The sequence below is a fragment of the Ursus americanus genome, chromosome 5, assembly GCF_024610735.1.
Source record: "Ursus americanus isolate L20-20 chromosome 5, mUrsAme1.1.p, whole genome shotgun sequence".
NCBI lineage: Eukaryota > Metazoa > Chordata > Mammalia > Carnivora > Ursidae > Ursus > Ursus americanus.
This window is the reverse complement of record NC_142131.1, coordinates 87,170,159-87,192,558: the sequence shown is the minus strand read 5'-3', so window position 1 is coordinate 87,192,558 and position 22,400 is coordinate 87,170,159. Positions and strand designations below refer to the sequence as shown.

Sequence of the window (22,400 nt, the reverse complement as noted above, 5' to 3'; positions counted from 1 at the left end):
GGGGGGGGGGGGGGGGACATTGAGGCACTGTCGATTCCTCCTGGACCAAGGATGTTTGACATTCCAGGGAGACTTGTCGAGGGCAGAGAACACATTGGCTTGTGGTCATGGGATTATATTCCAATCTTCTGTTACCTTTCCCAATTACTTCTTTTCTATAAAAGCAAGTTTCTTGTGGGTTTTTAAAAAGTGTTGCATTGACCCTGAATATGTGAGTTTCTGGTTTGTACTCAAGGTCAAATGTGTTCCTAATAATCTCCTGTCAGTTCTCTGAGCAGCCAGTTGGTCTTACTCTGATATCTCCCTTTGTAAGTCAAAGCTCAGTGTGTTCTAAAAATTCCCGTCACAGAAATAAACCTCTGTTCTTGTCAGGAGTCTCTCGAGAGTACCTTCTGAAAACTATTGTTCAGTGTCCATGAAGGAGGTTCCTGGATACTTCCCATGAATGCTTTCCCCCTTTCTCAGAAAAACAAGTTAGGGTTAATGTCAAAAGGTAAACTGTGATAGAAGAGTAATCTACTGATGACTAATTTTGCATAATGTACTGATTTTTCTGCATCCCTTTTCTCCAGATGGATAAATTTCAAAAGTTGCAACAGATGAAACATGCCATATTTTCAGAATTTTTGTGGGGGAGGGAGCAGAAAGTGAGCCTGCTTGCTCTTTGAAATTATATAGACAGAGAAAAGTTGTCCATCAAACTGATTCAAATGAGCTAATGAAGCTCTGATTGGATGCCATCCTAGATTGACTGCTGTGCCCTGGGAAAGGTCAGAGAGGGTGCAGTGGTCAAAACCATCACCGATTTGAAGCAGATGCCTCCCTTTGAGCAAAACTTCTGTTTCCGTTTCCAGAATGTCTGGCTGGGGAGTCAGTTTCTGCTCAGATGCATAACAGAAAGAAGGCATATCGGAAAGGAGGGGCTTAAATTTAGTTTAGGTAATAAATATGTTCAAATGGTATCCTGGAAAGAGAATAAAGTGGCAGTATTAAACTTTCAAGTAGTATTAAAATTTCAAGTCTGTTAGTTAACTGGCATCCACACCTCCTTATTACAAGAGGTCAAAAGTAGGCATCACTCAACAAATGGAGTTGCCCATGGCTTTGGCAGATGTCTAGAACAAACTCAGTGGGAACATTATGTGCTTTTGATCCCCAATAAATGGGGACCATCTTTGTATTTAACTCTTAGTTCAAACCTTTTTTTCAACCCCTGCTCTGTGTTAGATATGTCTTGGGCACTTAGAGCCTAATATGTATTGATCAGTATACAATGGAATGCAATACTGATCTTCAAAAGCATATATTGAAATAGAGAATGACAAATGAAGGAATTGGTTCATACATATATAAGAAATATAAAGGCATATAGAATCACATCTGCCATGAATTAATTGAGAGAAATGAAGGAAATTTGTTATGGGGAGGTTGAAATTGTTTTTATTTTTTAAAAGATGGGTATTAAGGAGGGCATGTGTTGTGATGAGCACTGGATGTTATATGCAACTAATGAATCATTGGACACGAGATCAAAAACTAATGATGTACTATACAGTGGCTAACTGAACATGATAACAACATTTAAAAAATAAAAAAAATAAAGAAAAAATAGATTTTATTTTTAAGTAGTCTCTACACCCAACATGGGGCTTGAATTTACAACACCAAGGTCAAGAGTCTCATGTTCCAACAACTGAGTCAGCCAGGCACCCCTGAAATTGTTATCTTGAATGAATAATCAAAAATGGATGGCATTGATGAGGTAAGAATGTGATAAATTATAGGGCGATAAGATGTTTGAGAAAGGAGAGAGTACCTGAGATGCTCAGAGACAGGAAAGATCAAAATGGTTTGTGTATGAGATGTGATCAATCGAATGAATTCTTACTTAAAAGTCTTGTTGAGATCTGTACAAAAGTTTTTCAGCAACTTTTCTTGTATGCTATCTGGTAAACAGGAGCTGTTATAGAAAGGGATTTGAAAAGAAGTGTTGTTTACCCTTTTACGGATGTGTGCACTTGTTCCTTCCACTGAAACAAGACATTTGAGGAGGGTCAAAAAAGAGCAAGATTGCTCCATTTGAGATTTCAGAATTGAGCACTTTTTAAAAAAAGATTTTATTTATTCATTTGACAGAGAAAGAGAGAGAGAGAGCACAAGTAGGGGGAGCAGCAGGCAGAGGGAGGAGAAGCAGGCTCCCTGCTGAGCAGAGAGCCCGATGTGGGGCTCAATCCCAGGCCCCTGGGATCATGACCTGAATCAAAGGCAGATGCTTAACGAATGAGCCGCCCAGGTGCCCCAGAACCAAGCACGTTCCAGTTGGAAGAGTTTCTCTAGACATTCAGGTGGCTAATGTTAAGAGATGGGAACTCCTTAGAACTTACGGACACTCTTTTGGAAACAGACCTGCCAGCATTTGCTGAGTTGTGCATGTGGTTGGCCCCGGAGACAGACAGAGATTATCTGGTTTTGTTATGACTTCTATTCTTTTGAGGGTTTTACCTCACTCTGGGGTTGTAGGATCCTCTTCCACGCTCTCTTCACATCCTTGTTTCTCAGGGTGTAGATGAGTGGGTTGAGCAGTGGGGTGATAACACAGTAGAAGAAGGACATGAATTTGGCCTGGGTGCTATTGGTAGGGGGCTGGAGGTACATGTAGATGGCTGGTCCAAAGTACATGATGACAACCACCAAGTGGGAGCTGCAGGTGCTGAGTGCCTTGTACCTTCCGTCAGCTGAAGGTAACTTCAACACAGCCTTGGCAATGAATGTGTAGGAGATTAGCACAAGCAGCGGAGCCATCAGCGCAAAAGGGATGGCTCCCACAGCCAGGGACAGGTCATTAGCAGTGGTGTCACCACAGGCCAGCTTGATCAGAACAGGTACTTCGCAGAAGAAGTGGTCGAGTATATGGAGACCACAGTGGTGGAGCTGGAGAGTGAGTGTAGCTTGGAGTACAGAGTTGGCCAGGCCACTGGACCAGGCAGCAGTTGCCAGTTGCACGCACACCTGGGGCCACATGATGAGAGCATACTGGAGGGGCCGACAGATAGCCACATAGCGATCAAAAGCCATTACCGCCAGCAGGGCACATTCAGTGCATCCTGTCCAGTGGAAGAGGTAGGCCTGGGTGATGCAGCCCCAGGAAGCAATGGTCTTCTCTGGCCCCCAGAGGTTGGCCAGCAGCTGGGGCACAATGGTGCAGGTGACACAAAGGTCCAGCACAGAGAGATTGTCCAGGAAGAAGTACATGGGGGTCTGGAGTCTGGGCTCCACCATGGAAAGAAAGATGATGGAGCTGTTCCCCATCAGGGTGAGGATGTAAGAGACCAGGACCACTCCGAAGAGGGGCATTTCTAGCCTGGGATAATCTGAGAAGCCCAACAACATGATTGTGTTGGGGAAACTCACATTTTCTCCCTCCATGGCACCCAACTTATGTATGGCTGAAAAGAGAGAGACACAGTTTTAGAGGGTAAGCATGACTTTTGTGTTTCCATAAACACCACCCTGAAACCTTCATCTATGGGATAATCCTCATAATTGTAGGAGAGGTTCTTAAAAGATGGTCTAGTTCTGTATAAGTACTGCCTTAGCAGTTGCTACTGAAGTAGGGATGGACCTGGAATATCCTAAATATGACGAGAAGCTCTTCCTTGACCCTGGTCAACCCAAGTCTTCAGGACATACCTCTCTAGTGTCATAAAGAAGTGGTATGCAATCCTTTGAATTTGGTGTACTTCCCTCAAAAAAAATTAAAGGAAATATATCTGATTTTTTTCAGTCCAGTTAGGTTAACTTTCTCTGTCCTCAACTCTGTTGTTGTACAGTGTCATGGCTGAGTGCAGTGAACGCTGAGCTTGAGTCTAAATTGCTTGTGACATGACCAAGTCACTTAACCTCTCCATGTTTCGGTTTCCTCATTTAAAAAGTGAGAGTAAAAATAGTCTTTATCTTATTTTAAAAACTTAACAGAATTTTTATATAACTAAGTCTGCCTATATTTACCATCTATCTATCATCTATCTATCTATCTATCTATCTATCTATCTATCTATCTATCTATCATCTATCATCTATCTATTATCATCTATCTATATATCCATCATCATCTGTCAATCCAATATCTATTATTTGTCTTTCATCATCGTCATCTATCACACAGTGAGGTCTATATAAGTGTTAGTTACTGTTATCTCTGTCTAACCTTCATCATATCTATGCCTACTCTCCCTCCCTCTCTCTTCCTTTCTCTCTCTTCTCTCTCCTATTTTCCCTTCTTCTCTCTTAGTCTCTCTCTCATTCTGTGTTTGTCTCTGTCTCTCCCTTCCCACATCTCTGTTTCTCTCTTAGTCCATTCATAAAATGCACTGATCTCAGGCCATCAAGAATGAGGCATGTAATTCTTTGAATGTGGCACATTTCTCTCAGAAAAGTCTTTAAAGGAGTCACTGCATTATGTTTCCTTTTAGTTCAGGGCAGTTAAGGACCCTTGGATGCTTGGATAGACAGGATAGAGGTTGGAGGGCAACTACAGCTATGTAACAGTGCACACTCTTTCTCTGGGGAGGGGGCCATCAGCAGGTGCCTTGTTTTGTGCAACTGTGCTCCCTTTGTCTTCTAACTCTGGTCTTCCTAATTTTCACTAATTTTATTTTCTCCTTATTCTTTCATCTCACTCCCCCTTGTTTCATCTTTTCCTTCTTTTCGTCTCATCTTTTAAATTTTCCTCTGTTCTTCCCCACATTCTTTCCAAAATGGCATCATCTCCCATCTTATTTGTAGGCTATGAATTTTCAAGATGGATTATTTCATTTTCCTCTCAAATCCCTACCTCTTATAGGACATTTTTTTTTTCTGGAGTGCTCCAATATCTGAAATTTAGCACCTCCCAAACTCAGCCTATCATTATTCAGTTGTGAGGTGAGCTTTCCCCTTCAATTCCTTTATCCAATGCCATCATGATTGTTTTACCCCTCAACAAGGTGTGGTTGTTATTCCCAGAACAGGCCAGAGAGGCAGGTCCAGTGTAGTGTAACTCAAAAGCCCCGAGCGCCATGTTGCTCCAGTACTTTCCTCTCACTAATCTGTTCCTACTTCTCATACTACCTACTTTTTATTTCATATTGCAAAATTTTACAACGCTGAGTCATGAAACAGAGTTGTCCCATAACAGTTGCAAGTATTAAGGAAGCTTATTAGGATAACTTTTTTTTGGAGGATTCACAGCATGTTTTGGAAATAGGATAAATTAGATTGGAGAGGGGAACAGACCCTGAAAAAGGTGGATAGACTCCTTTTTCAGAAGTCAAAATTTGAGTGATTGTCTTTAGTTGCATCCCGAATTAATCTTCCTTTACTTGTAGTTCCAGCTTCAGTATTTAAATAGGAAATGTCTACCGATGAGTCTTCAATATTAGTGAAGAACCCTGAAACTATTAATAGTGACTACATATTTCTATATATTGGCTTCCTCTTTCTCCCATCTCTAGGTTTTATTTATATTTTTAGTTACCATTGTGTGTGTGTGTGTGTGTGTGTGTGTGTGTGTGTGTGTGTGATGAGAACTTTTAAGATCTACACTCTTGGCAAGTTTCAAGTATATAATTGCTAAGTATATATTGTTAAGTATAATCACAATGCTGTGTATCACATCCCCAAAACTTACTCATCTTCTAAATGGAAATTTGTACTTTTTGATCAACCATCTCCCCATTTCCCCATCCCCAGCTCCTGGATGCTATCATTCTACTCTCTGTTACTACAAGTTTGATTTTGTGAAATGAGATAATACAATAATTTTCTTTGTCTGGCAAACTTCACTTAGCATAATGCCCTCAAGTTTCATCTATGTTGTCACAAATGGTGGGATTTTCTTTTGTTGTGGTTAAATAGTATTCCATTAAATTATATATTTTTACTAATATATATACACATTCATATATAACATATACTTTATATGACATTTTCTTTATCCATTTATCCATTGATGGACATTTAGGTTGTTTCCATACCATAGTTACTGTGAATAATGCTGCAACAAACATGGGAGTGCGGATATCTCTTTGAGATGGTGATTTTGTTTCCTTCAAATATATTCCCAGAATAGGGATTGCTGGATCATATGGTAATTCTATTTTTAACTTCTTGAGGAACCTCCATACTGTTTTCCAGAGTGGCTGTACCAGTTTGCATTCCCACCAACAGTGCACAAGGGTTCCTCTTTCTCTGCATCCTCACCAACATCTGTTGATTCCTGTCTTATTGATTTTGGTCATTCTGACTGGTGTGAGGTGGTATCTCACTGTGCTTTTGATTTGTATTTCCCTGATGCTGAGTGACTTTGAGTACCTAAGTTTTATTCTGGATATGGCAGATTTGCTCTTTTATTCTCTTCTTCCAAACTGTTGGTCAGAGTTGAGATGAATTGCAAATGCCCTTCTACTTTCATTTACTTTGCCTTTAAAAAATGAACTAACTAGTTCTAACGATTGGGGATTTCTTTGCTTCTCATACTTACATGGAAAATAAGCACCCCCCCCTTTGGATCTTGATCAAGACAATGTCTTAGAGAAGCAGCTTTTATCTTCCTTGCTTAGAAGTATCAAAGATTACCTGGACACAAATAAACAAATCAAAAAATGGGTAGAAGATATGAACAGACACTTTTCCAATGAAGACATACAAATGACTAACAGACACATGAAAAAATGTTCAAAATCATTAGCCATCAGGGAAATTCAAATCAAAACCACACTGAGATACCACCTTACGCCAGTTAGAATGGCAAAAATTGACAAGGCAGGAAACAATTGTTGGAGAGGATGTGGAGAAAGGGGATCCCTCTTACACTGTTGGTGGGAATGCAAGTTGGTACAGCCACTTTGGAAAACACTGTGGAGGTCCCTTAAAAAGTTAAAAATAGAGCTACCCTATGATCCAGCCATTGCACTACTGGGTATTTACCCCAAAGATACAGACGTAGTGAAGAGAAGGGCCACATGCACCCCAATGTTCATAGCAGCATTTCCCACAATAGCTAAATGGTGGAAGGAGCCGAGATGCCCTTTCACAGATGACTGGATTCAGAAGGTGTGGTCCATATATACAATGGAATATTACTCAGCCATCAGAAAGAACGATTACCCAACATTTGCAGCATCATGGATGGGGCTGGAGGAGATTATGCTAAGTGAAATAAGTCAAGCAGAGAAAGACAACTATCATATGGTTTCTCTCATCTATGGAACATAAGAACTAGGAAGATCAGTAGGAGAAGGAAGGGAAGAATGAAGGGTGGGGGGTAAACAGAAGGGGGAATGAACCATGAGAGACTATGGACTCTGGGAAACAAACCGTGGGCTTTAGAGGGGAGTTGGGTGGGGGAATGGGATAGGCTGGTGATGGGTATTAAGGAGGGCACGTATTGCATGCTGCACTGGGTGTTATACGCAAATAATGAATTATGGAACTTTACATCAAAAACTAGGGATGTACTTTATGGTGACTAACATAATATAATAAAAAATATTATTAAAAAAAAGAAGTATCAAAGATTGCCTAGACAAAAAGCAGTTCTCCATAGACAGAGCAGACAATGTTTTACAACTGTGATCAGCATACTTATTTGACAATAGTACTATTATCATGATTGTGTGTTCTTCCCGTGTATATTAGTCTTCCACATGAAAATTCGCCTGACACAACCAGTAAATTAACTTTGTCTAAATACATTACCACCTTTATTGTTTTGTTTCTCTTTCCCCTCTCCTTATTCTTTCTTTTATCCTTGACAGCTCAGTTAGTTTTTGTTTTTGTTTTTTGTCTTTACTATAGAATATACAGTTTAGCAATAAGCAAATATTTTCATAAGCTTCCAAATTTGAAGGATATTTTATTCCACAAAAGATAAGAGTATATATAATCTAGGTTTAGTAAAACAAATACCATGAAAGTGACCCAAACCTTTAATGAAAGATGGAAAATGAAAAACTGAGTGAAGGCTTTGGAAAATGCTAGAGTTATAGTATTATTTCTATTTATGCTTGAAATGAAAATGGACAAAGGGGTGACGGAATCATTGTTAAATACTATCAGTGTAATTGGAAAGATGAGTTCAAGTGGGGACTATTTCTGTACCATATGGTCAAGCAACTAGGAATGAGCACCTTGCATTTTGACATGTTTATTTCTTTAGACTGATGGATATTACTGCACAGTGTATTGAATTAACTTGCAAATAACCACAGTTGTGGACAATTCTTGAGGGTCAGAAAAAGCACCACCACATACGAGAGGCAAATGAAATGCCAACTTTCAGGAGGAGAAAAAGCAGAATCCTGGGATTGAGTATCATTAAGTGTGATGATAAACCCTGGAGGTACGTGGAGGAGATCATTCTCTATTTAAAAATACTGTTTTGTAAACATTTTAAGAAAGTGTGTAATCAGTAGTACCAAAAGTAGGTTAATTTTAATAAAACATGAAAAAAGAACATGACTCAGGATATGGGGATGGGATTCTGTTTTGGGGGTGGGCACTGTGTATATGGTTGAAACACCCGTTGTAGGGCAATGAGCACAGTATTTTTAACTGGAGTGAATATTTCTGAATCCACATTCTGCACATCACTATTCTGGCAGAAGGAGGAACTGAGTGAACAGAGGATTTTGGGAGAGGAACATCAGCACTTTGAACCTCAGCCTTCTTGCATGAAAATGCAAAAAATAACGTTCACCTTTGGGTGTGGAGAAGATAAGGGTGCATGGGAATAGAAGGTATATGGAAATAAATGATTTATTCTCAAAATGATTATTTTACTTAATAATAATAATAAACAGACAAAAAGCGACAGCACAAGAGCACCCACGAAACTGTATGGGAAGAGCAGAAGTTTGTTGTCATGGTTCAATTCCTGCTTCCCGCATTTTAACAACTAGAGAGCCGTCTACAATTTCCTCATCTCCAGATGGAGGATCGTCACACTTAATTTACACACTATTTGCACATAATAAATGGGTGTTAAATAAATGGTAAACAGGCACAGGGAATTATGAAACCTGCAGGAGAAATCAGAGCTGTTACATGATAAAGCCAGAGTCTATACCTAGGGCCCAGATTATGACACTCTCACTCCTGGGCCTGGGCCTCATGAAAAACATGCAAATCTATGGTGATGCAAAGCTGGCAGGGATTCCCCATCCACCTTACCCCAACAGGCAAGAAGCTGATTCTGAATAAAAACATGGCACTTAAATAGAATTTTGGTTAAAAATTCAATGTCACCATTATAGGATAGGGGGAAAGAACTTGGTTGAGAAATTTTGTACCTTGAAAAATTCTGGGGGTCTTTAATAACATGGTTAAAATGAGAAGAATGGAGAAGTTATGAGAAAACCTCGAGTCTGCTTCATTAAGCTGCCAAACCACATCTATTTTTTGTTTGTTCAGGCAACAACTTAAAATTGGGTCATTGATACACTGGGGTATTTGGGGGGGAGGTTGAGTTGGAATCTAGAAATGTGCTATAGAAAACTCTGTTTGAAGGATTTGCTGTTATCGGTACAGGTACTGTTATATAGGATAATATCATTCCTTAAATGCATTCTCACTTGAAAGAAAAGGAGATATATACTGAGGGTTTTTTTTTTCCCCAGTAGGAAAACAATATCAAATATGGGAAAGTTACAGAGGGGTCAAATTTGGACAAATAAAAGGAACTTTAAAAATACTTTTCTCCATGCAACACCACCATTGGAAGTAATTTGGTTGGGTCACCAATTTTTGAGAATACCACAAAAAGAAGACTTCTTCACAAAATTCAAGAATGAGTTAAAATGATCCACTGGATCCCCTGGTTGCCATATTGTGAGGCTTTCTATTAATAACTGAGATTGTTATATCTAACCTAATCCATCCTTCATGCTGTCTTCCCAAGTAATATTCCTGGAGTAATAACATCCTCGAGTAATATTTGGAAATGGCAATGCTCACTTTTTTCTCTCCGTCACTTAAATCCTCAGAAACCCTCCAAACACCAGGTGTGCACCCAGTGTTACCTCTGTTCTGGTCTGTCATCACATGCTTCCTCTCTCACCAACCTCACCCCCTTCATCATGTTTGAAAAGCACCACTCCAGCTTCTCTGCCTTTGCACGAGCTAACTTCTCTCTCTCCGACATTAACCTGCTGGGGTTCTGTTTATCCTATACAGCCTGGATCAAACATCATTTCCTGGAAATGTCCGCCGATCCCCTCTTCTTTGTGTCCATATTCATCTTCCTATTCTGCCACTACAGTAACTTGCTGGCGTCCCCTTCAGCCTGAGAACATTTTAGGAGCTTGTCCTATGTTCGGGTCACTTGGTTCCCCAGCACCTAGACTGGTTTTGGCCTGAAGCAGGTGTTTATAAAGGAATAGCTAGATTGTATAATGTATAAAGGAATAGCTAGATTCTGCACTTACTCAGAATGAGACACCTGCTTCCATAATGTCAACTTAATTCCATTTTCAACTCTTGTTCCACATAAACGCTCATGTTAGGCTGATCTTGTTGACGTGTTAAAACTTGGGTACAGTCACCGGTGCCTCTATTCTCTTGTAAATGATGTCTCTTTCACCCATCATAGTAATGGTTTTCTATTTCTTTTCTCAAATTCTACTCAACATTCTAAACTTGGCTCAAATTTTATTTTTTCCAAAGACATTTGTCTCTGCCATCATGTAAGATATGACATGACAGAACTTTTATATCCTATGCTTTTAATGTTTTTTCTGTAATGCCTCGTGAAGTGTCTGATGCCAGGCATGTGCTTGGATGATTATTCTTCCCTATCTTTCCTCTTGGGATATTTTGGGTCTTGTCTTTTCTTCTGTCACTGACTTCTTGAAATATATACTTTCTTGAGTCTCAATGTATTCCTGGACCTGAAAATTACTGTATTGATGGTAAGGAGGCCATCATTAGGTTTGAGTGTACTATCTTCTTAATACTATTATTTGGGGTACTATGTGTTACTTCTTCTATTTATTCATTCATTTAGATATTTATTTATTTGAGAGAGAGAGCGTGGGAGGAGGAGCAGAAGGAGAGGGGAAGCAGGCTCCTTACCAAGCACAGAGGCCCATATGGGGCTCGATTTCGCGGCTCTGAGATCATGACCTGAGCCGACATCAAGAGTCGAATGCTTAACCAACTGAACCACCCACGCGCCCCCCCTATGTGTTACTTCTTAGAAGTAACACCAAGAATAGCCCACCTTCAGTGGGTATGTGAGATAACCTCCTTTTGAATCCTCTTTGAATTCACCAGAAGAGAAATGAGTGCTAACATAAGTACTCAAACCTAACCTGGTCTCTCCCACCCATTTTACCGTGAGTTGAAGAAGGAAGAGGTGCAGAAAGGCAAGGAGCTGGCGCTTGGATGTTGAGACTGGGTTGGAAAGAGGCAGATTCTCTTTAGAGGGCCTGGCATTCAATGGAGAGAGGGATAGGATTAACCTGAATTCATTCACAACAGTGAGAACTTGCTGTCACTGGAGGGGGCCTCCTGTGATTTATTCTCTTGGGTCCTCTGAGACCCAGGCTATCATGTAGGCAATTAGTTCAAGGGCTATGTTTGCACAAAGGAGGATTCTAGAGGGATTTCTACTCCTTCTAATTTATTGTCTTCAGAATATCTTCCCCCTGGAGAATATGCCTCATATTCTGAGGAAAAGACCATGAAACAATAAAATTGTCCTAGAATATGACAGAAATAAAGTCTTTGGCCACACTAGGTTGTTTCTCTGTGCTGTTCAGGAAAGATGTGCAGGGGGCAGACTGATGTCCATCATAACTGAGCTTTCTGTTATAAAATTTCATATGTGTGATTCAGTATACATGAAACATAAACTCATCACTTCAGTAGAAAATTGAGTATCTCTTTACATAAACATTTATATTTTCTTTATTTTTATTTATTTATTTTTTTATTATGTTATGTTAGTCACCATACAGTACATCATTAGTTTTTGATGTAGTGTTCCACGATTCATTGTTTGCGTATAACACCCAGTGCTCCATGCAATATGTGCCCTCCTTAATACTCACCACAGGGCTAGCCCATTCCCCACTCCCCTCCCCTCTGAAGCCCTCAGTTTGTTTCCCAGAGTCCATAGTCTCTTGTGGTTCATTTCCCCTTCTTAAAGATTTATATTTTCTTGCCATAGGGGAACTTTATGACATCTTTATGAAATACTGTATTTTACAATACTGTTTTTCTTGGAAAACATTTTTTTCTACACTATAAACCCATGACTTCATTCCATTCCACCCACATTGCTGTCATCATCACCCTTCAGAGAGCTTCAGAGAAGATAACCCTGACTGGCTTTGTTTTTGAACATCTTGTGATTACAGAGATTTCCCACCTCGTGGGATGCTGGTCATAAGCGGGTTCAAACCCAGCTGGGAGAGAGAATTGTCACAAATGTTTGCACTTGGACATTAGCCCACATGGAAGAAGGATTTACCAATCTCCTTCTATAGTCACCTTATTTCACTTTGATTCACGAAAGAGCCATTCTTCACGACCCTCAGATCTACAGCCTCTTTCTAGCATTCTCTGGATCACATTCAGATGGTTGGCTGTAAAGAGTACAGACAACCTAAGTTTTACATATGGAGGAATCTGGGCTCCTACCAGGGTATCAGTCATGACTGCTTTAGCAAGAAGGAATAACAAAAATAGGATTTGCAAATATGTTATTTGAGGTGAAAGAACAAAAGAAAGCTGTTAATGAAATGTACAATCTTGATAATGAAGTCAGAAACCTTTGAATAAAAGAGTAAATTCTTCATTTTCTCAACAGTCTGCTGGATTTGCCAATTATCTTTCAGTAAGAGCTTTCCTAGTGTTAATATTAAGCTTTTGTCATATCAAAACTCCTCTGTATCCTGAAAATATTAATATCCCTGGAAAGCAATGTTTTCACATTTCAGAAAGAGATGTAAGCTTGCTTCCAGAATTATTAAAGGACAAACATATTTCTGCTCCACTGTAGGTTGCATATTGTACACATGCATTATTTTATTTAGAATTTTAAAATAATCAGGGAGCAGAATGTTTTGTCAAGTTGTATTCTTCTGGGAATTTAGCCATTTCGTCCTGGTTATCCAATTAGTTGGTATGCGTGATGAGGGAACAGAAGGCAAGCTGAGGACAAAGCAGAAGCTGACACCCCCCCACCCCCCCCCACCCCCCACCAGGACGTCCTGGCTGAAGGAAAAAACAAATAGTTAACTTATGGAGATCACAATCCTGCAGGATAGGAGTCTCCCTCAGCTTTACAAATGTCGTAGCAATTTACAAGAACAAAGCTGTCAATAACTTAGCTTCCAGAAGGGAATGTATGTAGACACAATTAAATTTCCTCACTACCTACAGCCCACTGACAAGTCCTTGAAACAGGCAGAGTGACATTCCTCTAGGGACTCAGCTGCCTCCATGTTAAGACTTTGCTAAGGGCAAAAGGTAATCCTAGCCTGAGGCCCCACCCCCTCCACCAGGATCCTGTAAGCCTACTTTAATGTATAAAAATTTCTTTGGAAACTTCCTTTATCTCTAAACCCTCCCAAGATACATGTTGGCAATCATCCCCCAGGCATATGGTCCAGTGATACACATCTGAAGGGTCTCATGACTAAGGTTTCATTAGGTGGTAATAAATGACCTTTTCCCACCAATAGCTAGCCCCCTCAAGGTCCTTGAAACCTTGCTTTCAAAATTCCTTAGAGACTCATGCTATCCCTAATCATCTCCCAACTTGCTATATAATGGGCCACTCCTCATGTCCCTGGTGCAGTTCTTTCTGCCCACGGGTCCTGTCCCTGTGCTTTAATAAACCACCATTTTGCACGGAAGATGTCTCAAGAATTCCTTCCTGGTCATCGGCTCCGGACCTCACCTCACCAATATCCCACAACCTCATCATATATACTTGTTCAAAATAGTTTCTTATGATCCTGTGTATTTCTGTGACATCTGTTGTAATATCCCCACTTTCGTTTCTGATTTTATGAGTCTTCTCTCTTTATTAAAAATTCAGATACAGGGGCGCCTGGGTGGCACAGCGGTTAAAGCGTCTGCCTTCGGCTCAGGGCGCGATCCCGGCGTTACGGGATCGAGCCCCACGTCAGGCTCCTCCACTATGAGCCTGCTTCTTCCTCTCTCACTCCTGCTTGTGTTCCCTCTCTCGCTGGCTGTCTCTATCTCTGTCAAATAAATAAATAAAATCTTTAAAAAAAAATTCAGATACAATTGATATATAATACTGCATTAGTTTCAGGTGTACAACATAATAATTTGTTATTTGCATATATTGTGATGTGATTACCAGAATAAGTCTAGTTAACATCCATCACCATACATAGTTATATATATATTTTTGTGGATGAAAACTTTTAAGATTTACTCTTTTAGTAACATCCAAATATACAGCACAGTATTACTACCTAGAGCCACCTTGCTGTACTCTATACCCCTATGACTAATTTATTTTATAGCTAAAGTTTGTAGTTTTTAACCTGCTTTACATCACATCTACCCTTGCCTCTGTTTTCTGTCTCCATGAGCTCATTTTTGTTTTCTTCCATTTTGTTTTAGATTCCACAAGTAAGTGAGACCATAGGGTATTTGTCTTTCTCTGTCTAACCTCAAGGTCCATCCATGCTGTTGTAAATGGCAAGATTTGGTTATTAATTTTTTATGGCTAAATGGTATTCCATTGTGTATATATGCCACATTTTCTTTATCCATTTATCCACTGATAGACACTTAGGCTGTTTCCATATCTTGGTTATTATAAATTATGCTGCTTTGAACATGGGGATGCATATATATTTTTGAGTTAATGTTTTCATTTTCTTCAAATAAATAACAAGAAGTAGAATTGCTGGATCAAAAGATAGTTCTGTTTTTCAATTTTTTTATTATGTTCAGTTAGCCACTGTATTTAGTTTTTGATGTAGTGTTCAATGATTCATTGTTAGATATTTTTTGAGGAACCTCCATACTGTTTCCAGAGTGGCTGCACCAGCTTGCATTCGCACCAACAGTGTAAGAAGGTTCCCCTTTCTCCACATCCTCACCAACATTTGTTGTTTCCTGTGTTGTTAATTTTAGCCATTCTGACTGGTGTGAGGTGATACTTCAGTGTGATTTTGACTTGTTTTTCCCTGATGCCGAGTGACACAGAACATCTTTTCATGTTTCTGTTGGATATCTGTATATCTTCTTTGGAAAAAAAAGTCTATTCAGATTGTCTCTCAATTTTTTAATTGGATTTTTTTTTGCTATTGAATTGATTAATGATATTAATATATTTAGTGATGTTTATATGTTTTGGATATTAACCCCTTATCAGATATATGATTTGCAAATATTTGTTTTCCCATTTGTTAGGCTCTCTTCTCATCCTGTTAATGATTTCCTTTGCTGTGTACAGGCTTTTAGTTTGATGTAGTCTCGCTTGTTCATTTTTGCTTCTGGTGTCAAATCCAAAAAATCATTGCTAAGACTGATGTCAAGCAGATTACCCTCTGATTTCTTCTAGAAGTTTTATGATTTCAAGACTTATGTTAAACTTTTTGATCCATTTTGAGTTTATCTTTGTGTATGATGTAAGAGAATGGTCCAGTTTCATTGTTCTGCATGTGGGGGTCCAATTTTCCCAGCACCATTTGTTGAAGAGACTGTCCTTTTCGCATTGGATATTTTTGGCTTTTTTCATAAATTAATTGACTGTATATGTGTGGGTTTATTCTGGGTGCTGTGTTCTGCCCCATTGACTTATGTGTCTATTTTTAAGCCAAATCCACAGTATTTTTATTATTATAACTATAGTTTGTAATACAGCTTGAAATTAGGGAGTGTGACATCTCCAACTTTGTTCTTTTCCTCAAGATCATTTTGGCTATTTGGGGTCTTCTCTGGTTTCATACAAATTTTAAGATTATTCTATTTCTGGGCTGAGTCTTCCCTTTTTATCTTAGTCTAGGTAAAGGTTTGTCAATTTTGTTTATCTTTTTCAAAAGCAGATCTTAGTGTGTTCATTTGGGTTTTTTAGGTTGTTTTTCTGTTATTTTTTTTCTCTTTCTGCTCTTATCTGTGTTATATCCTTTCTTCTGCTAACTTTGGGCTTAGTTTGTTCTTCTTTTTCCTTGAGGAGTGAAGTCAGGCTGTTTGTTTGAGGTCTTTCTCTTATCTTAATATATGCGTGTATCGCTATAACTTCTAACGACTTCTTTTGCGGTGTCCCACAAGTTTTGGCATATTGTGTTTTCATCTTCACCTGTTTGGAGATTTAAAAAAAATTCCTCTCTGATTTCTTCTTTGACCTCTTGGTTGTTCAGGAGTGTGTTTAGTTCCCCCAAGTTTGTAAAATTTCCAGCTTTCCTCTGTTTGATTTCTAGTTTCATAGCGTTGTGGTCAGAAAATGCATTTGGCATGCTTTCAGTCTTACGTTCGATAAGACTTGTTTTGTGTTCTATTATATGTCCTTTCTGGAGGATGTTCTGTGTGCACTTGAGAAGAATCTGTGTTCTGGTGCTGCTGACGAATGTTCTGTATGGGTCTGTGGGGTCTGCTTGCTTTAATGTATGTTTCTGTGTTGATTTTTTGTCTGGAGACTGAGGTATTGAAGTCCCTACTATTATTGTATTGTGGACTATTTTCCCCTCAATTTTGCTTAATATATTCAGATGCTCTGACGTTGGGTGCCTATATATTAACAATTGTTGTTATCTTCTTGGTTAGTTGTCCCTTTTAACATTTTACAATGACCTTGCTTGTCTTTTGTTCCTGTTTTGGCTTATGGTTCGAGTAATGTTCTGCCTCTGTGTTCACTTTGTTCTCACTTGCGTGGAATGTTCGTTTTCCATCCCTTGACTGTCAGTCGATGTGTGTACTTAAATCTCAGTGACCGTCTTATAGGCAGCATATATTTGGCTCTTTTAAAAATCCATCCAGCCACTCTGTGACTTTTGATTGGAGAATTCAATCCATTTGCATTTATAATAACTTTTTTGCATGTATAATAATTACTGATATGTAAGAACTTACTGATGTCATCGTCTTAATTGCTTTCTGGCCATTTTTTATGTTCTATTCTTTTTCCTCTCCCTTCACTTACCATTATAGGTTGATGACTGTCTGTGGTGGTGTGTATGCTCTGATTTCCTGTCTTTATATTTTGTAAATCCACCCTAGGTTTTTGCTTTTTGGTTACCATGTCCCTTACGTAAAATATCTTAACGATATAACAATGCAACATTTGCTGATAGCTACTTTGATTTTTTTTTAACAAAAACTCCATATGTCTCTCCTATGTTATGTTTTTAATGGCACAACTTAACTCTTTTTATATTGTGTATTTGTTAGGAAATTATAGTAGCTATAGTTACTTTCAGTACTCTTTTCCTTTAACCTTTATAATACAGTTAAGTGCTTAACACATCCTTGTATTATAGAATTAAAGTTTTCTGAACTTATTTACCTTTACCAATGTGTTACATGGGGGTTTTGTAAGTTTTCATGTTACTAATTCACTTCTTTTCATTTTAGCTTGAAGAACTCCTTTCAGCATTTCTTATAAGGAAAGTCTAATGGTAATATACTCTTTCACCTTTGCTTTCTGGGAATGCCTTTATTGTTTCTTCACTTCTGAAAGATAACTTTGTCAGAGTATTCTATGCTAGGTTATTTTTTTCTTCTAACACTTTGAACTTGTTGTCTCACTCTCTCTGGCCTTGTGTTGTTCCCGCTGAGAAATCTAATGGTAGGTTGAGGCTTGCTTTACCGTTCTCTTCTTGTCTTTGATTTTTGACAGTTTCATTAAAATGTGTTTTGGAGAAGATGAGATTGTTTTGATATGAAATAATTAGGTGATCTATAATTTCATGAGCTTAGAGGTCCAATTTTGTCTCTAGGCTTGGGAAGTTTTCAGCCACTATTTATTTTTATTTATCTATTTTTAAAAGATTTTTATTTATTTCTTTATGAGAAACAGAGAGACAGAGAGGCACAGGCAGAGGGAGAAGCAGGCTCCCTGAGGAGTAGGGAGCCCGAGGCAGGACTCAATCCCAGGACCCCAGGATCACGGCCTGAGCTGAAGGCAGACACTTAGCAGACTGAGCCACCCAGGCACCCAGCCACTATTTCTTTAAGTAAACTTTTTGCCCACTTCTCCCACTCCTCCTTCGAGAACTCCAATGATTCTGGTATTGTTTCTTTGGATGGTATCTCATAGATTACATAGACTCTGCTCTTCCTCATTCTTTTTTCTCATCCTCCTATGATCAGTTATTTCAAAGTTCTGTCCTCTAACCCACCGATTCTGTCTTGTACTTGATGTTGTCTGTTGTCGATGCTTTCTATTTCATTCTTCATTTTATTCACCGAATTTGTTTGGTTCTTTTTTTAATGATTTCTATCTCTTTATTATATTTTTTTTAGTTTGTGTATTGTTTTCCTGATTTTGTTGACTTATCTGTTGGTGTTTTCTTGTAGGTCATGGAGTTTCCTCTGAACAACTATACAACTATTTTGAATTCTTTATTGGTCAGAAAGCAGGTATATATATACATTTACATAATTTATTTTTAACTAATCTGTCCACCCAAGGTGGGGCTTGAACTCATGACCCGGAGATCAAGAGTTGCATGCTCTCTACTGACTGAGTCAGCCAGGCTCCCCAGCAGGACTTTATTTTTTGTGTTTGGTTATTGCGTTATTAGTATCAACTTTCGGCAATATTATATTTTCTTGATTCTTCATGTTCTTTGGAGGGTTGTTTTTTTTTTAAACAAGCTTTAGTTCACTTTATTTTTCTTGTATAAAACTATGGTGGTGGCCACAGCTGGAGCCTGGGTCCTCTGCATGGAGTCTGGAGAGGGTCTTCACAAGATGGTCAGTGAATTCCCTATAGGGAGACTTGGTGAACACTGTCTCCTTGCAGAGGTCAGGGGTGAGATAGATGTAGGTCTTGGAGATGGCATCAAAAGTAGCCCTGGCAAAGTCCCCCAGGGTGGCAGTGCAGCCCCTGGCTGAGGTGTTGCGGTCATCAATATGGGCCATCATCAGGAGCTTCTTGGGCACGGGGCAGAGACAATGCCAGTGTCTCTGGGGGCAGGGATGAGACACACCAGCACAGAGCCACAGCAGCCAGTCACGTTGCATGGGACAGTGTGGGGCTTGCCAGTCTTCTTCCCCTAGTAGTCTCATGGCACCGGGAGGTTGGAAAGCTTGGCCAGCATGATGGCCCCACAGATGGCAGTGCCTACTTCCCTGGAGCACTTGACACCAAGAGCAACATGTCCATCATAATCACTGATGGCAAAAAATGCCTTAAACCTGGTCCACTGGCCAGCATAGGTCTGCTTTCAAATCTCATCCTTGAGAGATGCTCCCAGGAAGAAGTCAATGATCTCAGATTCCTTGATGGTCAGGGAGAAGAGAGAGATCTCCTCCAGACACTTGATCTTCATGTCCTTGACCAGGTGGCCCAGCTTGGTGATGGGATCCACTCCTTGTCCTTGGCCTTGCCTCCATGAGCTCGGTGGCTGCGGCCCAGCCCCAACCATGGCTGGCCAGGATGCTGCTGCTGAAGCCTCTGCACAAGCCCCTGTGGCCTCCCATTCCAGGGACCCTGAGCTTCAGGGCCCCCTTCCGCAGCAACAGTGTCATCTGCCATTTGTGTTCTCTCAGAGAAGAAGTTCTTTGGAACGAACTATTGCTCCTTGCACATTTGAGGTAGCAGTCATCTATAATTTTTACTAGCTGCCTTCAGGTGAGAGGTATTTTGTTGTTCCTACTTATATTTGGGATTTCCTGTGACTTTGTACAGCGACACCTGCTCCACGCCTCCTGCTTCCTTTTGTGGCATGATTCTTAAGCTTGTATGTCTTCTCTCAATCTTCCATCTCAGCAGGCTGGCTGCTGGAAACTTCTTTTTGGTTTTCCTGAAGGTGGTGCTATAGGGCAAGATTGTGGTTTTGTCCCTTGCTCACACACCCTGGCTTGTTTCCTGCATGGACTTCCTGTCTTGCCGAGCTTCCTCTTACAGCCATTCTCAGAAGCTTGCACAAGCAGCTGGCCCCAGAGTGGGCAGAGGTGTGGGTCTGGCACTCGGGGCATCAGGGGTGCCTTCAACCAGTTGGGAAGAATCCTTAGGTTTTCCAGCAGGTTTTCCCAGCAGCTTATGGGTAGACTTCCCGCTGAAGCCTAGAATGCAGCCAGCAGGACACACATCGGTTTAATGCCCTCTGATATTCTTACCTGCCTGGCTCCTGATCTGTCTCCTCCCAGCCCTCATTTTTACAATCTGGGTACTGTGGGGGAGAGATGCCTTTCTTTAGCATTGTTCCACAGAGCTGGTGAAGTGGGCATTCGCTCACTGCTCTCTCTTACCCCCTGTGGGGGGGGGTCCCTGGCCACCTCTTTTTTCACACTATACTGCCAAGGTGGTGGTGGGGGGTAATACTTGCAAAGTTACTCTTACCTATTTGAGTGCATTCAAGTTCTCATGGTTTTTACCCCCTTGGAGTATTGGAATTTCTCTAGAAACCTGGAATTCTACAAAATCTCGCTCATCCATGGATATCTGTCCAATTCAGTGTTTCACAGGTGATGCAGCTGAAAGCGTTGACTAGGTTCCTAGTTACACAGCCCATTCCTGGATCTGTCTGCCTGTTACCTGATGCACAAGGGGTGAGACTCCTCCTGGGCCCCTGGTCTATGGGGCTACATCCCACAGCCCCCACACAGGCACTTTTGTCATAAATACCAGATTTTTGACATTAATAGGGGACAAAACAAGGGACATCTTGTACCACCACGATCTCACAAGACAATATTGTTAATTGTAGTCACCAAGATGAATATTTGATCTCCAGAACTTACTCATCTTATAACTGAAACTGTACCTTTTGACCAACATTTCACTATTTCTCACTCCCCCTCCCCTGTCAACCACCATTCTAACCTCTGCTTCTATATGTTATTTTAGATTCTACGTATAAGTGAGATCATGCAGTATTTGTTTTACTATGTCTGGATTATTTCACTTGGCATAATATCTCCTAGGTTCATCCATGGTGTTACAACTGTCAGGATTTGACTTTATTTTAAGGCTGTATAATATTCCACTGTACGTGTATATCACATTTTCTTCCTTCATTTATTCACTAGGTTGTTTCTATACCTTATTTACCATGAATAATTCTGCAATGAACCTAGGATTGGAGATATTTCTTCAAGGTAATGATCTTGTTTTCTTTGGATATGTACTCAAAAGTCAAATTGTTGAATCATATGGTAGTTATATTTTTAGTTTTTTGAGGAAGCTTCATACTGTTTTCTTTTTTTTTAAGTTTTTATTTAAATTCCAGTTAGTTAACATACAGTGTAATATTAGTTTCAGGTATAGAATTTAGTGATTGAACACTTCTATACACACAACAGGTGCACTCCTTAATCCCCATCACCTATTTAACCCATCCCCCCACCCACTTCCCCTCTTGTGACCTTGAGTTTGTCCTCTATAGTCCAGAGCCCATTTTTTTTTATCTTTTTAGTGTTTTCTATAGTGCCTTTACCAAGTTAGAGTCCCACCCACTGCACAAGGATTCTCTTTTCTCCACAGCCTAGATAACGTGTGTTATCCCTTGTAATTTCTATAGTAGCCATCTGAATAGTTGTGAGGTGATTTCTCATTATGATTTTTCTTTGTATTTTGATGATTAGTGATGTTTAACATCTTTTTGTTTACCTGTTTACCATTCATATGTCTTTTTTTGGTATGAGGGTGATGCTGGCCTCATAAAATAAGTTTGGAAGTGTTCTCTGTTCTGTTTTGGGGAAAAGTTTAAGAAAACTTGGTGCAAATTGTCCTTTGAATATTTGGTAGTATTCACCCAGGATTTTCTTCTTTGGGAGGTTTTTGATTACAGAATCCATCTCCTTCATTACTGATCTATTCAGGCTTTCCATTTCTTCTTGATTCAGTCTTGGTAGATTGTGCTTCTAGGAATTTATTATTTTCTTCTAGGTCATCTATTTTGGGGGCTTATAATTGTTCACAATTGTGTATTATAATCTTTTTTAAAATTTCTGAGTCTTCCATTATAAGGTATCAGCTTTCATTTCTGATTTTACTTATTTGCATATTTTGTCTTTTTTTCTTAGTTAATATATTATTTTTATTCTCTATTTGATTTATTCCTGCTATAATATTTATTATTTCCTTTCTTTCTGGTAACTTGGGGTTTAGTTCTTTTTCTAGTATCATTAACTATAAAGTTTTTGTTTATTTGAGAACTTCTTTTTAAATATAGAACTTTATATATATACATATGCATACATAT

At 39.5% G+C, this 22,400-nt stretch overlaps 1 protein-coding gene and 1 pseudogene across 1 annotated transcript; both read right to left on the bottom strand.

Annotated features, from left to right (window-relative positions):
• Nucleotides 1-2,481: 2,481 nt before the first annotated feature.
• Nucleotides 2,482-3,426, bottom strand: LOC123796520 (olfactory receptor 2G3-like). Its single transcript, XM_045804029.2, has one exon. The coding sequence runs from the start codon at nucleotides 3,424-3,426 to the stop codon at nucleotides 2,482-2,484; it is 945 nt and encodes a 314-aa protein (XP_045659985.2).
• A 15,422-nt stretch (nucleotides 3,427-18,848) lies between these two features.
• Nucleotides 18,849-19,729, bottom strand: LOC123796519 (small ribosomal subunit protein uS5 pseudogene; annotated as a pseudogene).
• Between the last annotated feature and the right edge of the window lie 2,671 nt (nucleotides 19,730-22,400).